Source organism: Natrix helvetica (genome assembly GCF_964273705.1).
Source record: "Natrix helvetica genome assembly, chromosome: 2".
Taxonomy (NCBI): domain Eukaryota; kingdom Metazoa; phylum Chordata; class Lepidosauria; order Squamata; family Natricidae; genus Natrix; species Natrix helvetica.
Genome location: NC_138552.1, coordinates 111,497,691 through 111,516,031, shown reverse-complemented (window position 1 = coordinate 111,516,031; position 18,341 = coordinate 111,497,691). Strand labels below are relative to the sequence as shown.

The window sequence follows — 18,341 nt, the reverse complement described above, 5'->3', positions numbered from 1 at the left end:
TTTAATTTTAACATTAGCAAAGGCATTTAAATATTTTGAGAATAATTTTCTATTGCTTTTAGATTCTGTGCTTGTCAATTGCTTGCCATTGCATCTAAGTATTTTTTTATGTAATACATTTTTTTAAAAAATTTTTTACCGTAACTTGGTATGGATGCTTGGCTGCAAAGCACAGAGACCATTTCCAGCTTACAACTATTGCAACATCCCCATGATCATGTGTTTGACATCGGATGCTTGACAACAACAGACTCATATTTATGATGGTTGCAATGTCACGGGGTCACGTGATAACCATTCACAACCTTCTGACAAGCAAGTCAATGCAGAAACCAGATTCACTTAACAACCGTGCTAATTTAACAACTGCAGTGATTCGTTTAACAAACGTGGAAAGAAAAGTCATAAAATGGGGCAAAATTCACTTAACAAATTTCTCACTCAATGGTGACCATTGGTTGAGGACTATCTGTAGGTAGGAAACATACCACAGTAGTAATGGGGGACTAACTACCTTGACATCAACTGGGAGACAAACTCTGCAACAAGTAGGAGATCAAACAGGCTCCTGACCTGCTAACAACTTCATTATCCAAAAGGTAAAGGACGCAACTACAGGGACAGCTATATATTTACCAACATAGAATAAGTGATAGAGGGGATTGAAGTTGCAGGAACTCTAGGGGAGAGTGACCACGCCATATTAGAATTCAATATAAAACAGATACAACCAACAGAACATAATCAAAACAGCATCTTAGATTGATTTTAACAAACTTGGGAAGGATCCTATGGATGAAAATCTTAAAGGGAAATCAACTCAAGGTTGGAAAACTGAGAAAAATACAATTATGAAAGCCCAGTCCAGTTCAATACCACTAAAAAAAGAAAACCAAGAAAAAGTTGCACAAAGAAGTTTGACAGCAATTGAGAGGAAAAAAAGAATAAGTACAAAAATGGAAAGAGGGATACTAGGAAAGCTAAGGCTTTGAATGAAGTAAGACTTGCAACAAAGGTCAAAAACAATAAGAACAAGTTTTGTTCAACTCATAAAAATACTTTGCATCTGTCTTCATGCAAAAAAAAAACCTACTACTTATCAAAAACAGAACTGTAACTGACAAGTTAAGAATGCAAATTAAAATAAACAAAAATAAGGTAAGACAACAGCTACCAGCTCTAGATGGATTCAAATCGCCAGGTCCTAATAGACTATATTCCAGAGTTCTGAAGGAACTGGTAGGAGTGATTTCAGAACCATTGAAACATATTTTTCAAAGTCTGTAGAGATTCTCAGTCATCCAGGTCATGTAGAATCTCTAAAGACTTTTAGTTATACAATTTGGAATGAACACCCTTTGAATGGTGTGGGAGTAGGAATAGATTTCCAGAGGGAAAAATTGCAGACTACAGGAACCATCAGCACTACTCAGGGGACCCTGGGGACACAGATAAACCTCCAAGGGCTTCGATGGTCCTCTAAAAGAATGCAAATGATCAGTTGTCTGCAAGGAATATAAATCCTTCCCATTCCCCACTATCCTGTCAGAAGTGAAGAAGCTTCTTGTATGAGAAGCAAAGTATCTTCAAAGAAAAAACAAGAAAGTCCACTTGCCTTATGAAAAAAGCACCTTTGGGACATATCTTTCAAAGTTCTTGAAACACTGAGACACCACCTGAAAACTGGAAAAGAGTTGATGTAGTTCCCATCTTAAAAAAAAAGGGGGGGGAAGGGGAACAGATCCAGGAAATTACAGACCAATCAGCCTGACATCAATATCTGGAAAGATCTTGGAAAAGATAATCAAGCAACAAGTCTGCGAATACCTAGAAGCAAACAAAGCTATAACCAGAAGACAACATGGATTCATCAAAAACTGATCATGCCAAACAAATCCTATTTCATTCTTTGACAAGTGACTTAATTAGTGGATCAGTGAAATGCTGTGGATATAGCATACTTAGATTTCAGTAAAGCATGTGCTACAGTAGCCCACAACCTACTTCTTGGCAAGCTAGAAAAATGTGGAATAGACAGCACCATCACCAGATGTGTTTGTAACTTGCTGATGAATGGTACTCAACATGTAATCCTTAATAAAACTATATCTATATGGAGGGAAGTAAGCAGTGGGGTACCCCAAGTTTCCATTTTAGGCCCAGTACTTTTCAATATCTTCATAAATGAGCTAGACAAGGGAGTAAAAGGGGAGCTCATCAAATTTTCAGATGACACTAAGTTGGCAGGAATAAGCAACACCCCAGAAGACAAACACAAGATTAAAAAAGATCTTGACAGACTCAACACTGGGCCCTATCAAACAAAATGAAATTCAACATAGATAAGAGTAAGGTTTTTCATTTAGGCAAGAAAAATCAACTGTATAGCTACAGCCTAGATGAAATTTGGCTTAATACCAGTAACTGTGAGAGGCATCTTGGAGTTATAGTGGACAATCACTTAAATATGAACCAACTGTCTGCAGTAGCAGCAAAAAAGGCCAATGTAATCCTAGGCTGCATAAACAGAGAGAGAGAATGAAGATCACATGATGTTTTGGTCATTGTTCCCTCTAAGCTGCGCGCCTGCGCGGCCGCACAGGTAACAAAGAAACACCGCGCAGAAGTTTTAAACTGCGCGCAGTGTTTTTTAATATCTTAAAATGTGAGTGAAAATATCCCCCCTCCCTCCCTTCTCTCTGTCTGCACCGAACTCTCTCTTCCATGATTGGTGAAATCAAGGAAGATTCTGCCCGGAGACCGATGACGTTGCAGAATGGAGAATTCCCATTGGTCCTGTGGGGCTTCATTGGTTCCTGGGAAAACGTGATTCGCTGGTTGTAGCCTGCTTTTCTCTGCATATCCGGGGTTTCTAAGGCATTGCATCGTCTGAAGCCCCGTTCTGGACTGGGCAATCTTTCTGCGATCCCTTCACTTTGGGGAGACAGGGAACCAGCGTGGAATTGGACTGTCTGAGCCAAAGGGGTCCACGGGATCTTGAGACTGGACTTTTGAGCAGTACCATTCCACTCTTTCTTTTCCCTTTCTGTCCTTCTATCTTCCTTTGCTTTTCATTTTTTTCCTTTCATTTCTCCTTTCCTTTCCTTTTTCCTTTCCTTCTTTTCCATTTTCTTCCTTTCTCCTTTCCTTTCTCTTTTCCTTTCCTTTCTCCTTTCCTTTCTCTTTTCCTTTCCTTTCTCCTTTCCTTTCTCTTTTCCTTTCCTTTCCTTTTTCCTTTCCTTCTCTGCCATTTCCTTTCCTTTTTCCTTTCTCTTTTACTTTCCTTTCTTCTTTCCCATTTCCTTTCCTTTTTCCTTTCCTTTCCTTTTCCTCCTTTGCCATTTCCTTTCCTTTCTCCTTTCCTTTCTCCTTTCCTTTCTCCTTTCCTTTCTCCTTTCCTTTCTCCTTTCCTTTTGTTTCTCTTTTCCCTTCTTTTTTCTTTTCCCTTCCCTTTCCCTCCCTTCTTCATCCTTTCCTTTCTACTTTCCCATTTCCTTTCCTTTTTCCTTTCCTTCTTTTCCATTTCCTTTCCTTTGTCTTTTCCATTCCTTTCCCTTTCCTTATTTCCTTTTCCCTTTTTTCTTTTCCCTTCCCTTTCCCTCCCTTCTTCATTCTTTCCTTTCTTCTTTCCCATTTCCTTTCCTTTTTCCTTTCCTTTCTCTTTTTTTTCCTTTTTCCTTTCCTTCTTTTCCATTTCCTTTCCTTTTTCCTTTCCTTTTCTTCTTTCCCATTTCCTTTCCTTTCCCTCCCCCTCCCTTCCCTTCCTTCCTTCCTTCCTGGGGATCTGAGGGAGAGGGAGGGGACCCTTTTCCTCCTTGCCCCCCTCCCCAACATCTGCTCTGATGGCAATTATGGCTAAAAAAAATCAGGTGCTCAGGGATGAAAATGTGCCGCTCAAACACTATATTTTTCCGCACACACTGAAAAAAAATTAGAGGGAACATTGGTTTTGGTACTGATTTACAAAGCCTTAATTAATAAGACCACACTTGAAAGACTGCATCCAGTTCCGGTCACCCCAATATAAAAAAGATGTTGAGACTCTGGAAAAAAGTGCAGAGAAGGGCAACAAAGATTATTAGGGCACTGGAGACTAAAGCATATGACGAACGGTTGCAGGAATTGGGTTGTCTAGTCTAGTGAATATAAGGATAGAGGAGACTTGATAGCAGTGTTTCACTATTTGAGGGGTTACCACAAAGAAGAGGAGGGTCAAACTATTTTTCAAAGTACCAAAAGGCAAGACAAGAAACAATGGATTGAAACTAACCAAGAAGAGAAGCAATTTAAAACTAAGGAGAAATTCCCTAACAGTGAGAGCAATCAACCAATGGAATAGCTTGCCTTCAGAACTTGTGAATACTCCATCACTGGAGCCTGGACAGCCATTTGTCTGAAATGGTATAGGACCGCCTGCTTGAGCAGCGGGTTGGACTAGAAGTGCCTTCCAAGTCTGTTATTCTTTTCTATGGTCTACCTACCTACCTTGGGCAAGGGGTTGGACTAGAAGACCCCAAGTCCCTTTCCAGCCCTATGATTGTATTCTATGAAGTATATTCATACCTTTTTCTCTTCTTGCACTGGAGATTCTTCAGGTGATACATTCATTGCCGTACGGGAACTCACTTTGGCAGATGGTAAGGATTTGGCTGATTTTTCTTTACCTGGCTTTGCCTTTCCTGTAGCAGGAACAGCAGCAGCAGACATAGCCGAGGAAAGAAAAGTCGAAGTGGGCAGGTTTACTGAAGGGATAGCCAGAATAGTTGCCAAATAAGGATCCGTTTCCTCTGTAAGGGAAATGGGTTATTTTGATGAAGCAGAATGAACATTACATACATCAAAAATGTGCAGCTACTTCTAGATCAAGAAATGTCCTTTGAGTGATATCCTAGGAGCTGTATTCCAAAACAGCAATAGATGAGCCAAGACAAAATCTACACTTGATTTCATTTCATTTACATTTAAATAAAATGGAATGCAATTAATATAATAGCTCCCTAGGCAAGCATTTGAATTTGTTCACCTTTCATGTTAACATTTTAAATTGGTAACAACACTTGTACCCTGGCAAACATGTTGGAAAAATGTTTTTAATCAGTTGAAAGGCAAATGACATTAGCTAAAGCCTTACAGTGATTCTGTGGTCCACGCTTATCTTATCAGTTATAATCTGGATGCATCTGTTTAACCCTGGAAAAGATACCAGGATTGGATTTTGTTTTGTGTTGTCTAAAGCAGAGGTCCCCAAACTTTTTGGCACCAGGATTTGTTTTCATGGAAGACATTTTTTTCCATGGACCGGAGGGGGGAGGGGGGAGCATGCAATCTAAATCCTTCACATGTGCAGTTTACAGTAAGGTTTGCCCTCCTATGAGAATCTAATACCTGATGATCTGACATGGAGCTGAGGTGGTGATGGGGAGCAGCTGCAAATACAGATGAATGAACAGGAATGAACAGTAATTTAGATCTATCTGGATTACTCTTTAGTTTTGCCAGCTATCTATGCAGGCTAGGCTGGGCTGCAAAGGAACAGGACCCTTGAGAATTTGGGAAATCTTGCTCAATCAAATAGAGAAATGACTCTGTTTCTCTTCAGCAGACATCTGAGATAAGCCACCAAACATTTCTCACAAAAACAGGATAGAAATACATAAACAACTTGTATTTGAATATATCTTTTGACTCTCATTTTTGCTTTGCTACAAATTTATGAGAACATGAGAACAAATACAGAACAGAATGTTAAGAAATTCCCAGGAATTGTGTGGATTCTAAATAACACTTTTGAGAAGATGCTAAAAATCCGTTTGTGAGATAATGCCTACTGTAAAAATTGTCTTTCAACATAGCATAGTATAGAACAAGTGTGACACAAAATATATAAACATTTTCCTTTTCGCATGTTTTACCTGCTGCTTTTCCTGAAGCCCCATAACAACTAAAGGAAAGATGGATTTCATTTTCTAAGGTTGCAGAAAATGATCCAAATTTGCTCAGAGGTTTTCCTTGATTAATTGGTTTTTCTAAAATAAAAGAAAATGAACAATGAATTGAGATAATTCTTTTTCTTTTTGGAGGGGACACCTTACAAATATACAGTATTTATTCTCCTCGGAACGGTACCGGAGACAGTAGAGAGAGAACTGTTTTGGAACGATTAGAGGGCTTCTTTACTCACCCCCCTTTATTTTGCCTTTGCCGCTGGACTTGTTGTATTAACTGATTGACACTAACAGTGATACTGAGGAGAGGGTGACACCTAGCGAATTATAAATTTGAACCGTGAAGTCTGATGCAAGAAAACCAACGGTGACATAAGCTGGAGTATATATATAGAGAGAAACTAATTACTAGAATTGAGCACCTGTATAACTGATACAATTGAGAGACATCTATTTGTATAAGATAACAGTGTGATATATAACTCTATGATATATAATAATTAAGGATCAAAAACAGAATAGAATAATACATAGGAATGTTTAGATATTGAAACGTAATATTAAGGAAGGTTAATTATTGTTAAATATTGAGATATATAATTATTGATACCATTGATATTGCTGATAAAGTAGAAGTAAAGTAGAATATGCAATTATGGGCAAGGGTAAATAGGGGGATAAGAATAGCAACTTCAATAAAGTTAGTGAAAAAAACAACACCCAATTCGGCTTCAGCAATACCCTCCTCCTCAAATCAAATACCAATTGAGAGTGCATTGGGGCTGGAGAAAGGCAGAATGATGGCAGGAACAACGGAACCAGCACCAACAATGCAGAGTATGCAATTGATGCTCCAGATGATACAAGAGACGTTGACGAAAAACCAAGAAGTGACAGCTACAAATCATGAAGAGACAAGGAGGAATCATGAAGAAATGAAAAGTGAAATGGGAGAATTGAAAGGAAATATCAAAAATTGAAAGGATACATAATGCCTTAGCAATCAACGAACAGAAAATTCAGAACATTGAGCTGAAATATAGACAAGTTAATAAAGAATTAGAGTTATCAATCATCCGGCTTGAAAATGAAAGAGCTTCATTCTATCTAAGATTCCAAAACATACTGGAAGAGAAGGAGGAAGACCTGAAAGGAAAAATGATCAAAATCTTCACTGAAATTCTACAGAGAAAAGAACAAGCATTGAGAGGGGACATCGATGAAGCTTACCGTGTGCATACTAATTATGCCAGAAGCAGTGACGTGCGGTCATTGGAGGCAGGGGAGGCGGAGCCTCACCACTCTCATCATGAAAATAAAAAAGAATTACTCCAGGAAGCCGTGAAAGTGGCTGGGAGAGGCGCGTGGCTTGGTTTAGCCTCCCTGGACATCTCAGCAGCAGCCCCAAGTATGCCGATCTTGCCATTTTTTACATCGGGCGAGCCCAGGATCCTTGCAAGGGGAATGGGACGTGTGCAGGAGGCTCCTCAGTTCCAGCCTCAATCAGCGCAGCCGCGGTCCCCTTCATCTTGCCTCAGGAAGGAGGGGAATGGGACCACGTGTGCAGGGGAAGGGGATCGCGGCTCTGCTAATCTGAGGCTGTGCGCTGAGGAGCCGCCTGCACACATGGTCCCATTCCCCTTGCAAGGATCCCGAGCTCGCCCGATGTAAAAAATGCCTAGGTACCGTGTTTCCCCGAAAATACAATCTGTCCCGCACTCACTGACCTAGCGTTATCCTGAAAGCGCCAAGTTACAGGAGCCGGGGGTGGGGGGAGCGCTCACATTGCTTGCCGCCTTCGGTATACCGCTAGGTTGGGGAGTGGCGTTCTGTCCGGCCAGAGGGGAGAGTTGCCGGGCGGCTGCTCTCTTGTGAACTGGCTCCCGAAGAGCCGGGCACAGCCACAGGGGCGAAGCAGCCATGAGGTCACTATGCTCACGAGCAGCCGCCCGGTAAATCCCCTCTCCAGCCAGGAAAAGCGCCATTCACTGACCTGAGCAGCCGCCCCGCAAATCCCCTCTCCAGCCGGGAAAAGCACCATTCACCAAGCACTTGTGCAGCTCTCCCAGGCAACCGCCGCTGCTACCGCCGCTGTTGCCGCCGCCCGCCGCCGCCCACCGCCGCCCACCGCCGCTGCTGCCACCGCCCGCCACCGCTGCTGCCGCCGCCTGCCGCCGCTGCCCGCCGCCACCACCCCCCGCCGCCCCCTGCCGCTGCCCCGCTCCGCTCCGCGCATAACTTCCAAACTCTAAAACTTCCAGCATCGCCCGCTCTAGGAGTGCTCTCTATGGTGGGCCGGCTGCTGGAAGACTCTGTCCGGAAAACTCTCTGTCCGGCAGCCGGCCCACCATAGAGAGCACTCCTAGAGCGGCCGATGCTGGAAGTTTTGGAGTTTGGATGTTATGCACGGAGTGGAGCAGGACAGCGGCGGGCGGCGGCGGGCAGCAGCAGCCAGCAGCGGTGGCCTGGGAGAACTGCGCAAGGGCTTGGTGAATGACGCTTTTCCCGGCTGGAGAGGGGATTTGCCGGGCGGCTGCTCGTGAGCATGGTTACCTCATGGCTGCTTCGCCCCTGAGGCTGTGCCCGGCTCTTTGGGAGCCAGTTCACAAGAGAGCAGCCGCCTGGCAACTCTCCCCTCTGGCCGGACAGAACGCCACTCCCCAACCTAGCGGTATACCGAAGGCATCAAGCAACGTGAGCGCTCCCCCCACCCCCGGCTCCTGTAACTTGGCGCTTTCAGGATAACGCTAGGTCAGTGAGCGCGGGACAGGTTGTATTTTCGGGGAAACGCGGTACCTAGGCATTTTTTACATCGGGCGAGCCCGGGATCCTTGCAAGGGGAATGGGACCACGTGTGGAGGCGGCTCCTCAGCGCACAGCCTCAGATTAGCAGAGCCGCGATCCCCTTCCCCCGCACACGTGGTCCCATTCCCCTCCTTCCTGAGGCAAGGTGAAGGGGACCGCGGCTGCGCTGATTGAGGCTGGAGCTGAAGAAACCTCTCCGTTTGGGCTGCGCCCCTGCGATCGGAGCAACCACGTGGTTTGATGACGTCACCAGCCTCACCAGTCATAAACGTCACCGCACGTCACTGGCCAGAAGACATAGGCTCCCGAGAGAAGTGCACATAAGATTTGCCAAAAAAACAACTAGAGATGAAGTGTACAAAAAAAAACCAGAGAAGGGATGATTACATTCCAGGGAAAAGAGTTGATCACGCTTAAACAGATTCCATGAAGAATTCATGAACAACGTAGACAATAACAATTTTTAACAAATCAGTTAAATAAAACAGAATAAAAGTAGAATGATTGGTACCAGAAGGGGTACTGGTATCTTGGCAAGGAAAAAGATAGAAGATAAAGAATATAGAAGAAGCGCAGGAATGCTATGAAAAATACTGCACATGGGAAGAAGAACAAGTAAATAAAGAGGACCTAGAACAGGGGTGGCGAACACGCGGCTTGCGAGCCACATGCGGCTCGCGGCCAAAATAAATGAGGCTCTTTGCCTCTTACCATTATTTAATATACTGTGGCTCGGATCGCGCGCTAAACCCGAAAGTACGGTCGACGCGACAACGCTTGCCTGCGCTCCACCAGCCGACCGTACTTCCGGGTTTATCTCAACAGCACCCTCTGCTGCGCCCAAAAAAATAAAGTCTAGCACAGTTGCTGCAGGATTCCGGTGAGGTTCTAATCATGATTGCTCAAATTAATAATAATGGTTAAAGCAGTGATTCCCAAAGTGTGCGCCGCGAAATATTCAATACCTGCGCCGGGCGCCCGCTTCCCTCCCTCCTCTCGGGCTTTGGAGGGAAGCTTCTGCAAAAGCCCGGGGGCATGACAAGTCTCCCAGGCTGTAATTTGCTGAGCTGTACGCGCGCACGGTGTGGAGCAGCGGCGAGATTCTGGGCGGCGAGCGATGATTCCGGGGGGCATCAGTGGGGGGGCAGGGTCCCCCTCGCGTTCCTCATCTTCCCGGATGGCCCCTGGAATCATCACTCGCCGCCCAGAATCTCGCCGCTGCTCCATGCCGTGGAAAACAGGCGCGTGCGCACAGCTCGGCAAATTAAAGCCTGGGAGACTTGTTGCCACTCGCCTTGCTTTGCAGAAGCTTCCCTCCGAAGTGTTCCGAGGGAGGGCTGTAAACTTCCCTCCGAAGTCTTGGGAAGTTCTGAGGAGCCCCCCAAGGCAAAACGCCGCTGCCAGGTAGCTAAAAGTACGTCTCTGATTCGTCTCTGTCAGTCTCTCTCTGATTCCCTCTCTCACTCCCTCTCTGTTCCTCTCAGAGAGAGGGAGTGAGGGAGGGAATCAGAGAGAGACTGACAGACAGACAGACAGACACACACACACACACACACACAGAGGGGGAGGGAGGGAGAGAAAGATAGACAGACACAGAGAGAGACACACACAGAGTGAGTGATTAAGTGAATGAGTGAGAGACAGACACACTCACATACACAGAGTGACAGAGAGAGAGGAAGGGAGGGGAGAGAGACAGAGGGAGAGACAGACAGACACACACACACAGAGAGAGAGAGAGAGAGAGAGACAGAGACAGAGACAGAGACAGAGAGGGGGAGGGAGGGAGAGAAAGATAGACAGAGAGAGACACACAGAGTGAGTGATTAAGTGAATGAGTGAGAGACAGACACACCCACATACACAGAGTGACAGAGAGAGAGGAAGGGAGGGGAGAGAGACAGAGGGAGAGACAGACAGACAGACAGACAGACAGACAGACACACACACACACACAGAGACAGAGAGGGGGAGGGAGGGAGAGAAAGATAGACAGAGAGACACACACAGAGTGAGTGATTAAGTGAATGAGTGAGAGACAGACACACCCACATACACAGAGTGACAGAGAGAGAGGAAGGGAGGGGAGAGAGACAGAGACAGAGACACACACACACATACAGAGTGAGTGAGAGACAGACAGACAGACACACACACACACAGAGTGACAGAGATGGGGGAAGGAGGAGAGAGAGACAGAGATACAGAGAGAGAGAGAGACAGATAGACACCCAGAGAAAATGACAGAGGGAGACAGAGAGGGAGGGAGGGAGGGAGAGAGAGACAAAGAGCCAGAGAGAGAGAGAAAGAAAAAGAAAAAAAGAAAGAAAGTGGGAGAGAGAGATGAAAGAAAGAAAGAAAAACAACATATGACCACAATTGAGCCCAAAATTTTGGTTGCTAAGCAAGAGCGGCTCTCCAAATAAATTTCAATCGTGGTTTTGGCGAGATTTGGCTCAGTTGAAAAAAAAGGTTGCCCACCACTGGGCTAGTGTGGTGGTTAAGTTACTTTTCAAAAGCTATTTTTCTGATCCAAGATTTGAGAAGTTGTGCAGCGAACAACAAGCCCATCCATCCCATTAATAATTTTAAATCATTAAACGATGTTCAATAAATTGTGAATTTAAAGCTCGTGTTTAATTTATTTTTCAATTAACCTAACTTTAACGAACTAAAAAGTAGATTTCCAAATCCTTAAAAAGTCAAAAATTAAAAAAAATCGGATGTACCTATTAAGGGAGCCGCGGAAAAAATCCGAAGTGTTATGGGAGCCGCAAACCGAAAAAGATTGGGAACCTCTCTGGGTTAAAGGAAGATAATATTAGGACCAGGCTTTACCCATGTATAGGTTGTATTCGATTTACAATCACAATCTCGTCACTGAGCAAAGCAGTCATTAAGCAAGATATGTGACTGCTTTGTTTAATGACTGCAAGTGTGGCATTCCTGGTTGTGGTCATCAAGTAATCTTGTAGGTTGTTAGGTGGACAGAGATCCACATAAGGAAAGTAGGGTGTCTTCTGGGTGGTGGGAGTGATCTGGAAGGATCTGCTCAGGACTTGAAAATTCTGTCTGATGAAATCCAAGCAGGATTTTCAGTCCCTGAATGGAGAGACACTTGTGGGCAGCCTGTCCCATCCTGCTGAAACATTCTGTACTACTTTCTTTACTGTACTGCCTCTTTGCTTAGAAGCTGAAAATCCTTCCTGCCAAAGTCCGAGTAGGATTTTCAGTCCCTGTGAAGAACCACTGTGCATGGTCTGTGCTGGGTGTTCTGGGGCAGCCCACACTGTGCTCCTTACTTCCACACTGTTTCTCTACTTTCTGCTTTGGTTTTGGTTTCCTCTTGTCTTTAGCAGCTGGCTGGAAGAGTTTGCTCCGTTTCCATGCACAGCTGGGAGACTGAAGGAGTTCAATCACATCTTGCCGTTAGTAGTGTGGAGGACGCAGCATACCCTCACCATCACTGCAGGATTTTTACCCTCACTCAAAATGGCAAAATGCAAAGCTAAACGAAAATATGAAGATGAACACAGGACATTTTTGGAAGAATGGGAAGATGCTTTCTTCTTTATTGAACGGAATGGGAAAGCGCTGTGTTTAATATGCAATACTATGATATCACATTTCAAGGTTTCAAATCTTCAGCGTCATTTTAGCACTCTCCATGCTAATATTGACAAGGAATTACCCAAAGGTACTGAACTACGCAAGCAAAAATTGAGCACCTTGAAAAGCCAGGTAAAAAGACAGTCTCGAATGTTTCAGCAAGTAACCAAGCATGGAGAAAGTGTGACCCTTGCATCCTATAAAGTGGCGTGGAACATTGCCCGTGCTAAAAAACCATACAATGAGGGGGAGTTTCTAAAACAGTGTTTTGCAGATGTAATTGAAACCTTGGCTCCAGACAATAAAAAACTCAAAGATTCCATCAATGATCTCCAGCTGTCACAGCACACAGTTGAAACCAGAATATCAGACATAAATAATGTGATTGAGTCAGATCTACATGCAGACTTGAACGCATGTGCTTATTTTAGTGTTGCATTAGACGAGTCATGCGACATACAAGACAAGCCACAGTTGGCAATATTTGTGCGAATGGTTTCAAAGGACTGCGTGATTAAAGAAGAGCTTCTCGACATTGTCGCATTAAAAGACAGAACTCGCGGTACTGACATAAAAGAGGCAATGACTGCCATTTTTAAAAAAGCGAATATGTCTTTTGAAAAACTCACCGCAATAGTCACGGATGGAGCACCGTCAATGATTGGCTCAGTAAATGGACTTGTGGGTCTTTGTAAAGGTGATGATGCCTTTCCTGAATTTTGGAACTTCCACTGCATCATCCATCGTGAGCAACTTGTGTCCAAAACACTGAATTTAGACCACGTTATGAAGCCTGTGATGGAGATTGTGAACTACATCCGTACGCACGCCCTTAATCACCGGCAATTCAAGAACCTCATTGCAGAACTTGACGCAGACTTGCCCGGTGACCTGCCACTGCACAGCGCAGTGAGATGGCTCTCAATAGGCAAAGTAGTTTCGTGCTTTTTTGAGCTTTTGGAAACAGTAAAATTGTTTATGGCAGAGAAGAACAAAGCGTATCCTCTGCTTTCAGACCCTGAGTGGCTTATGGATTTGGCATTTTTAGTGGACATGCTTTCACACTTGGATAAACTAAACGTGGACCTGCAGGGGAAATTAAAAACTCTTCCTGAGCTGACACAAAGTATATTCTCCTTTGTAAACAAGTTGAAGCTTTTTAAAGCACACATTCAAAACAGCAATCTATCCCATTTTCCTTCTTTGCGCAGCACCCTGCAGAAGACCGGTGTTAAAACAAATATAGCTGGATACGTGAAACAACTTACACAACTGCAAGAGAAGTTTACTTTGCGGTTTGAGGACTTGGACCAAAAAAGACCACAGATCACTTTTCTCATCGACCCGTTTAATGCTGACACCGACTGCCTGAAAACCCCACTTGTTACTGATGAGGCAGCGAGTGAACTAGAAATGATTGAGCTACGCGAGGACGATAGACTGAAATCTCTTTGGAGGGAAGGCCATGTTACGTTTTGGAGAGCTGTGCCAACTGAAAAATACCCGTGTGTAAAAAGAGCCGCTCTCAAGCTGCTGTCTATGTTCTCGTCAACATACGTCTGTGAGAAGCTGTTTTCTACTTTGAAAAATCAAAGCACCGGTCCATTCTGACTGACACTCATGTAAAGGAACTGCTCCGAGTGGCTACAACTGAATACAAACCTGATTTGCAGAAGATTACTGAAAACAAAAGATGCCAGAAATCCCACTGAGATTATCATCCCATCACTCCAACAAGTTCCACTTATTTATGGATTTAAAAGTTATACAGCAGCTCTAATGGGTTTATAAAAATTTATAACAAAAAACACCTGACTGAGCATGTTATATTATGTGTTTAATATATTATTGTTAAAATTATATGCTTTTGTGTGAGTGTTTGTCTGTTTTGGCAGGTCACTGCGTGGTGTGGCTCTCTGACTCTCACAGTTTAAAATTTTGGCTCTTTTTGTCGAACTTGTTCGCCACCCCTGACCTAGAAAGTAGAAGTCAAGAGGAAGAAACATCAGAAGACAAGGAAAGAAACAGGAAAGAAGAACAGAGGCAAGAAAGAAAAGAACAGAAAGGGAAGGCACAAGAGGGAAAAGTCAGATTCAAACCAGATGCAACAAAAAACACCCCATGTAAAGATGGACACGGAAATAACAATTATTTCGATAAACTTGAATGGACTGAACGCACACACACACAAAAAAGAGCGCAGGTGTTTAATAAACTTAAGAAACTGAAGGTAGGTATAACCTATATACAGGAAGTGCATATTAAAAGGGAACATAGGAATTTACTGGAAAACAAAAAAGTAGGGAAATTATATATAGCACTGGCAGATTTAAAAAAAAGAGGGATAGTAACCTATATAAAGGAAGAAATAAACTCCAAAGCAGCCTACTCTGATGAAGAAGGCAGGATGCTAATGACTGAATTAGAGACAACAGAAAAACCGATATTATTAATAGTCATATATGCATCAAATCAGAAACAAGAGGAATTCTATAGGAAATTACACAACAAAATAAATGAATTAGAATATGAAAATATTTGCTTAATTGGGGTTTATAATGCAATAGTGGATTAAAAAATGGACTATGAAAGCAAAAAGAAAAATTAAAAAAAAAATACGTTACCCAAATCCTTTTTTGAGATGGCAATGGAATATAAATTACATGATATTTGGAAAGAAAGGCACAAAACAAGAAAGCAATGTACCTTTTATTCGAACCCCCACCAGTCTCTATCAAGAATTGATAAGGCTTGGATTTCATCTGGTCTATGTAATCAATTAGACAAAATTGAAATAGAAGCAAATGAGTGGGAGATCATAATCCAATAAAATTAAGATGGAAAGGTCAAAGAAGAAGAAAAAGATGGATGATGAATTCAAATACTGTAAATGAAATAGAATATTCAAATGCTGGAGAAAGAATTAAAACTATTTTTTAGAATAAATAAAAAAGAAGACACCTCAATTCAAAATCTCTGGGACACTATGAAAGCATCTCACAATTGCCTACATGGCGAGAAAAACTAGAAAACAAAAAGAGCAACAAGAATGTATGCAAAAAGAAGTTATGGAAGTCGAAGCTGAACTCCAGAAAGACCCAAAGAATAAAATTAAAAAAGAAAAAAGAGAGATGATAAAACATAAGATCAACTTAATAACTCAAAAGGAATTAGCACAGAAAATTAAAGCGGCCAGACAAAATTACTTTGAACAAGCCAACAAACCTGGACAATGGCTGGCATACAAATTGAAGAATGAAAGAGAAAAAAGGATGATATACAATTAAAAGATGATGAGGGAAGAATTCAATACAAAGCGGAAGAAAAGAAGCATATTATTCATAAATACTTCGCAAAACTATATGCGCAAGATAGTATGGAGAAAATCAAGATAAAACATTATTCAAACACAGAAAAGATAACACCAATCTCAAAAGAACAAAGGGAGGCGATAAACAGGCCAATAACATTAGCCAAAGTGCAATTAGTCCTGAAAAACCAGAAAAATAATAAAACCCCAGGACCAGACGGAATACCAGTGGATCTATACAAATATAATAAATTAATATTGGAAGAACTAGGAGTGGAAATGTTTAACAAAGTTTTAGGAAAAGCCAAGATGCCTGAATCATGGACGGAAGCAATAAGATCGCTAATCCCGAAAGAAGAAACCAATCTACAAGAAATCCAAAAACTACAGACCAATTTCATTACTAAATTCCGATTATAAAATATTTGCAGCAATTATGGCTGGAAGAATTAAACATATTTTAAATGAACAAATACACCCAGACCAAAACGGATTTTTACCTCACAGACACATTAAAAATATTACGAGAGTCATCCTAGACATAATAAAATATTACAAGGAGCATCCAAAAAAACTAATGTTACTGGTTTTCCTTGATCCACAAAAAGCATTCGACAACGCAATTTGGAAATTTATAATAACACTATTAGACAGGATGAAATTCGGAGGAAAATTTACAAAAATGATAGAAAAACTTTATAACAGTTAGACAGCCAAAGTTCTGATGAACGGAGAACTAACAGAGAAGATCGAAATAAAAAAGGGAGTCAGACAGGGGTGCCCCCTCTCTACTTTGCTGTTTATATTAACCCTGGAAATTTTATTAAATGCAATTAGGAAGGACCAGGGAATAAAAGGTTTGAGACTCAAAAACGAAGAATATAAGGCCCAAGCTTATGCCGATGACTTAGTATTTGTTCTAGAAGATATATTAGAATCCAGTCTGAAATTAATTTTAAAATTAGAAGAATATGGCGAAGTGGCAGGATTAAAAATCAATAAAGGTAAAACAAAAATGATAATCAAGAATATGACAAAAAAGCAAGAAGAGGAACTGGAATTAGCAACTAGAATGCAAATAACTAAGAAAGTGAAATACTTGGGGATCTGGGGATCTGCCAAAATGTTCCACAATTAAGGACGATAATTATAATTAACTAGTGACACAAATAAAGAAAGATTTAGAAAGCTGGAAAAATATTCAGCTATCACTAATGGGATGTATAGCCACAGTCAAAATGAATATTTTACCAAGAATCTTATTCTTGTTGTAAGCCGTACCTACAGTATTAACCCTGGTAAAACTTTCTTTCAAGAATTAAGCAAAATAACTGCTAAATTCATTTGGCAAGGATGAAAAGCGAGGATTAAACTAAAGTCAATGCAAGATAGCAAGGAGAAACATTATCAAATTGGAAATTATACATATTAGCAGTAACAATAACATGGGTGAAAGATTGGATAGAGCTAAAGAATAAAAGAATTTTGACCTTAGAAGGCCATAATTTGCAAGCAGGTTGGCATACATTCCTATGGGATGATAAAAATAAAACGCACAAATACTTTCAAAAACATTTAATTAGAAGAGCGTTATTGCAAAACTGGCTCAAAATCAAAAATATGTAAAATCCCGAATTGGCTAAAAATAACAGCTCCCAAAAGAAACCAGCATGGCTGCATAAAGAACTATCTGACAAACTGAAAGACAAAAAAGGTAAGTATAAAAAGTGGAAGGAGGGGGACATAACTAAGGCAGAATATCAGCAAATAGCCCGAGGCTGTAAAGATGAAGTGAGGAAAGCTAAGGCTCACAATGAAGAAAGGCTTGCCACAAAAGTAAAAATTAACAAAAAAAGCTTCTTCCAACATGTTAAAAACAAGAAAAAGGTTAAGGAAACAATTGGTCCATTGCTAGGAGAAAGTGGCAAGAAGGTGACAAGCAACAGGGAGAAAGCAGAACTATTTAACTCATGTTTTGCATCTGTCTTTACACAAAGGGATAAAACAGTCCAACCTATCAAAAGCAGCACCACAAAAATCAGATTAGGAACACAAATTGAAATAGGGAAGACAATGGTAAGTGAGCACCTGTCTACCCTAGACGAGTTCAAATCACCAGGACCAGATGGATTACACCCCAGGGTTCTGAAGGAACTAGCAGACGAGATCTCAGAACCACTGAATTATATCTTTCAGAGATCCTGGAACACCAGGGAACTACTAGAGGACTGGAAAAGAGCTGATGTTGTTCCCATCTTCAAAAAAGGGAAAAAAATAGATCCAGGAAACTACAGACCTATCAGCCTGACCTCAATACCAGGAAAGATTCTGGAAAAAATAATCAAGCAACGAATTTGCGAACACCTAGAAGCAAACAAAGTAATAGCCAAAAGCCAACATGGATTTGTCAAAAACAGATCATGCCAGACTAATCTTATTGCATTCTTTGATAATGTGACAAAATTAGTGGACCAGAGGAATGCCGTCGATATAGTTTACTTGGACTTCAGTAAGGCTTTTGATAAGGTAGACCATAACCTACTATTAGATAAAGTAGAAGAATGTGGATTAGACAGCATCACCACCAGATGGATTCGTAACTGGCTGACCAACCGCACTCAATGTGTAGTCCTCAATGGAACTGCATCTACATGGAGGGAAGTATGCAGTGG

At 41.9% G+C, this 18,341-nt stretch overlaps 1 protein-coding gene across 2 annotated transcripts in view; it reads right to left on the bottom strand.

Annotated features, from left to right (window-relative positions):
* The window catches only part of SPAG17 (sperm associated antigen 17), a 123,324-nt gene that overhangs the window by 49,314 nt on the left and 55,669 nt on the right, over positions 1–18,341 (bottom strand). For both annotated transcript variants that reach the window (XM_081942135.1, XM_081942136.1), the window contains exons 24-25: positions 5,913–6,026; positions 4,564–4,787 (exon numbers count right to left, since the gene is read on the bottom strand). In XM_081942135.1, the coding sequence (XP_081798261.1) occupies positions 4,564–4,787; positions 5,913–6,026 (338 nt within the window). The remainder of the gene's footprint in view (positions 1–4,563; positions 4,788–5,912; positions 6,027–18,341) is intronic.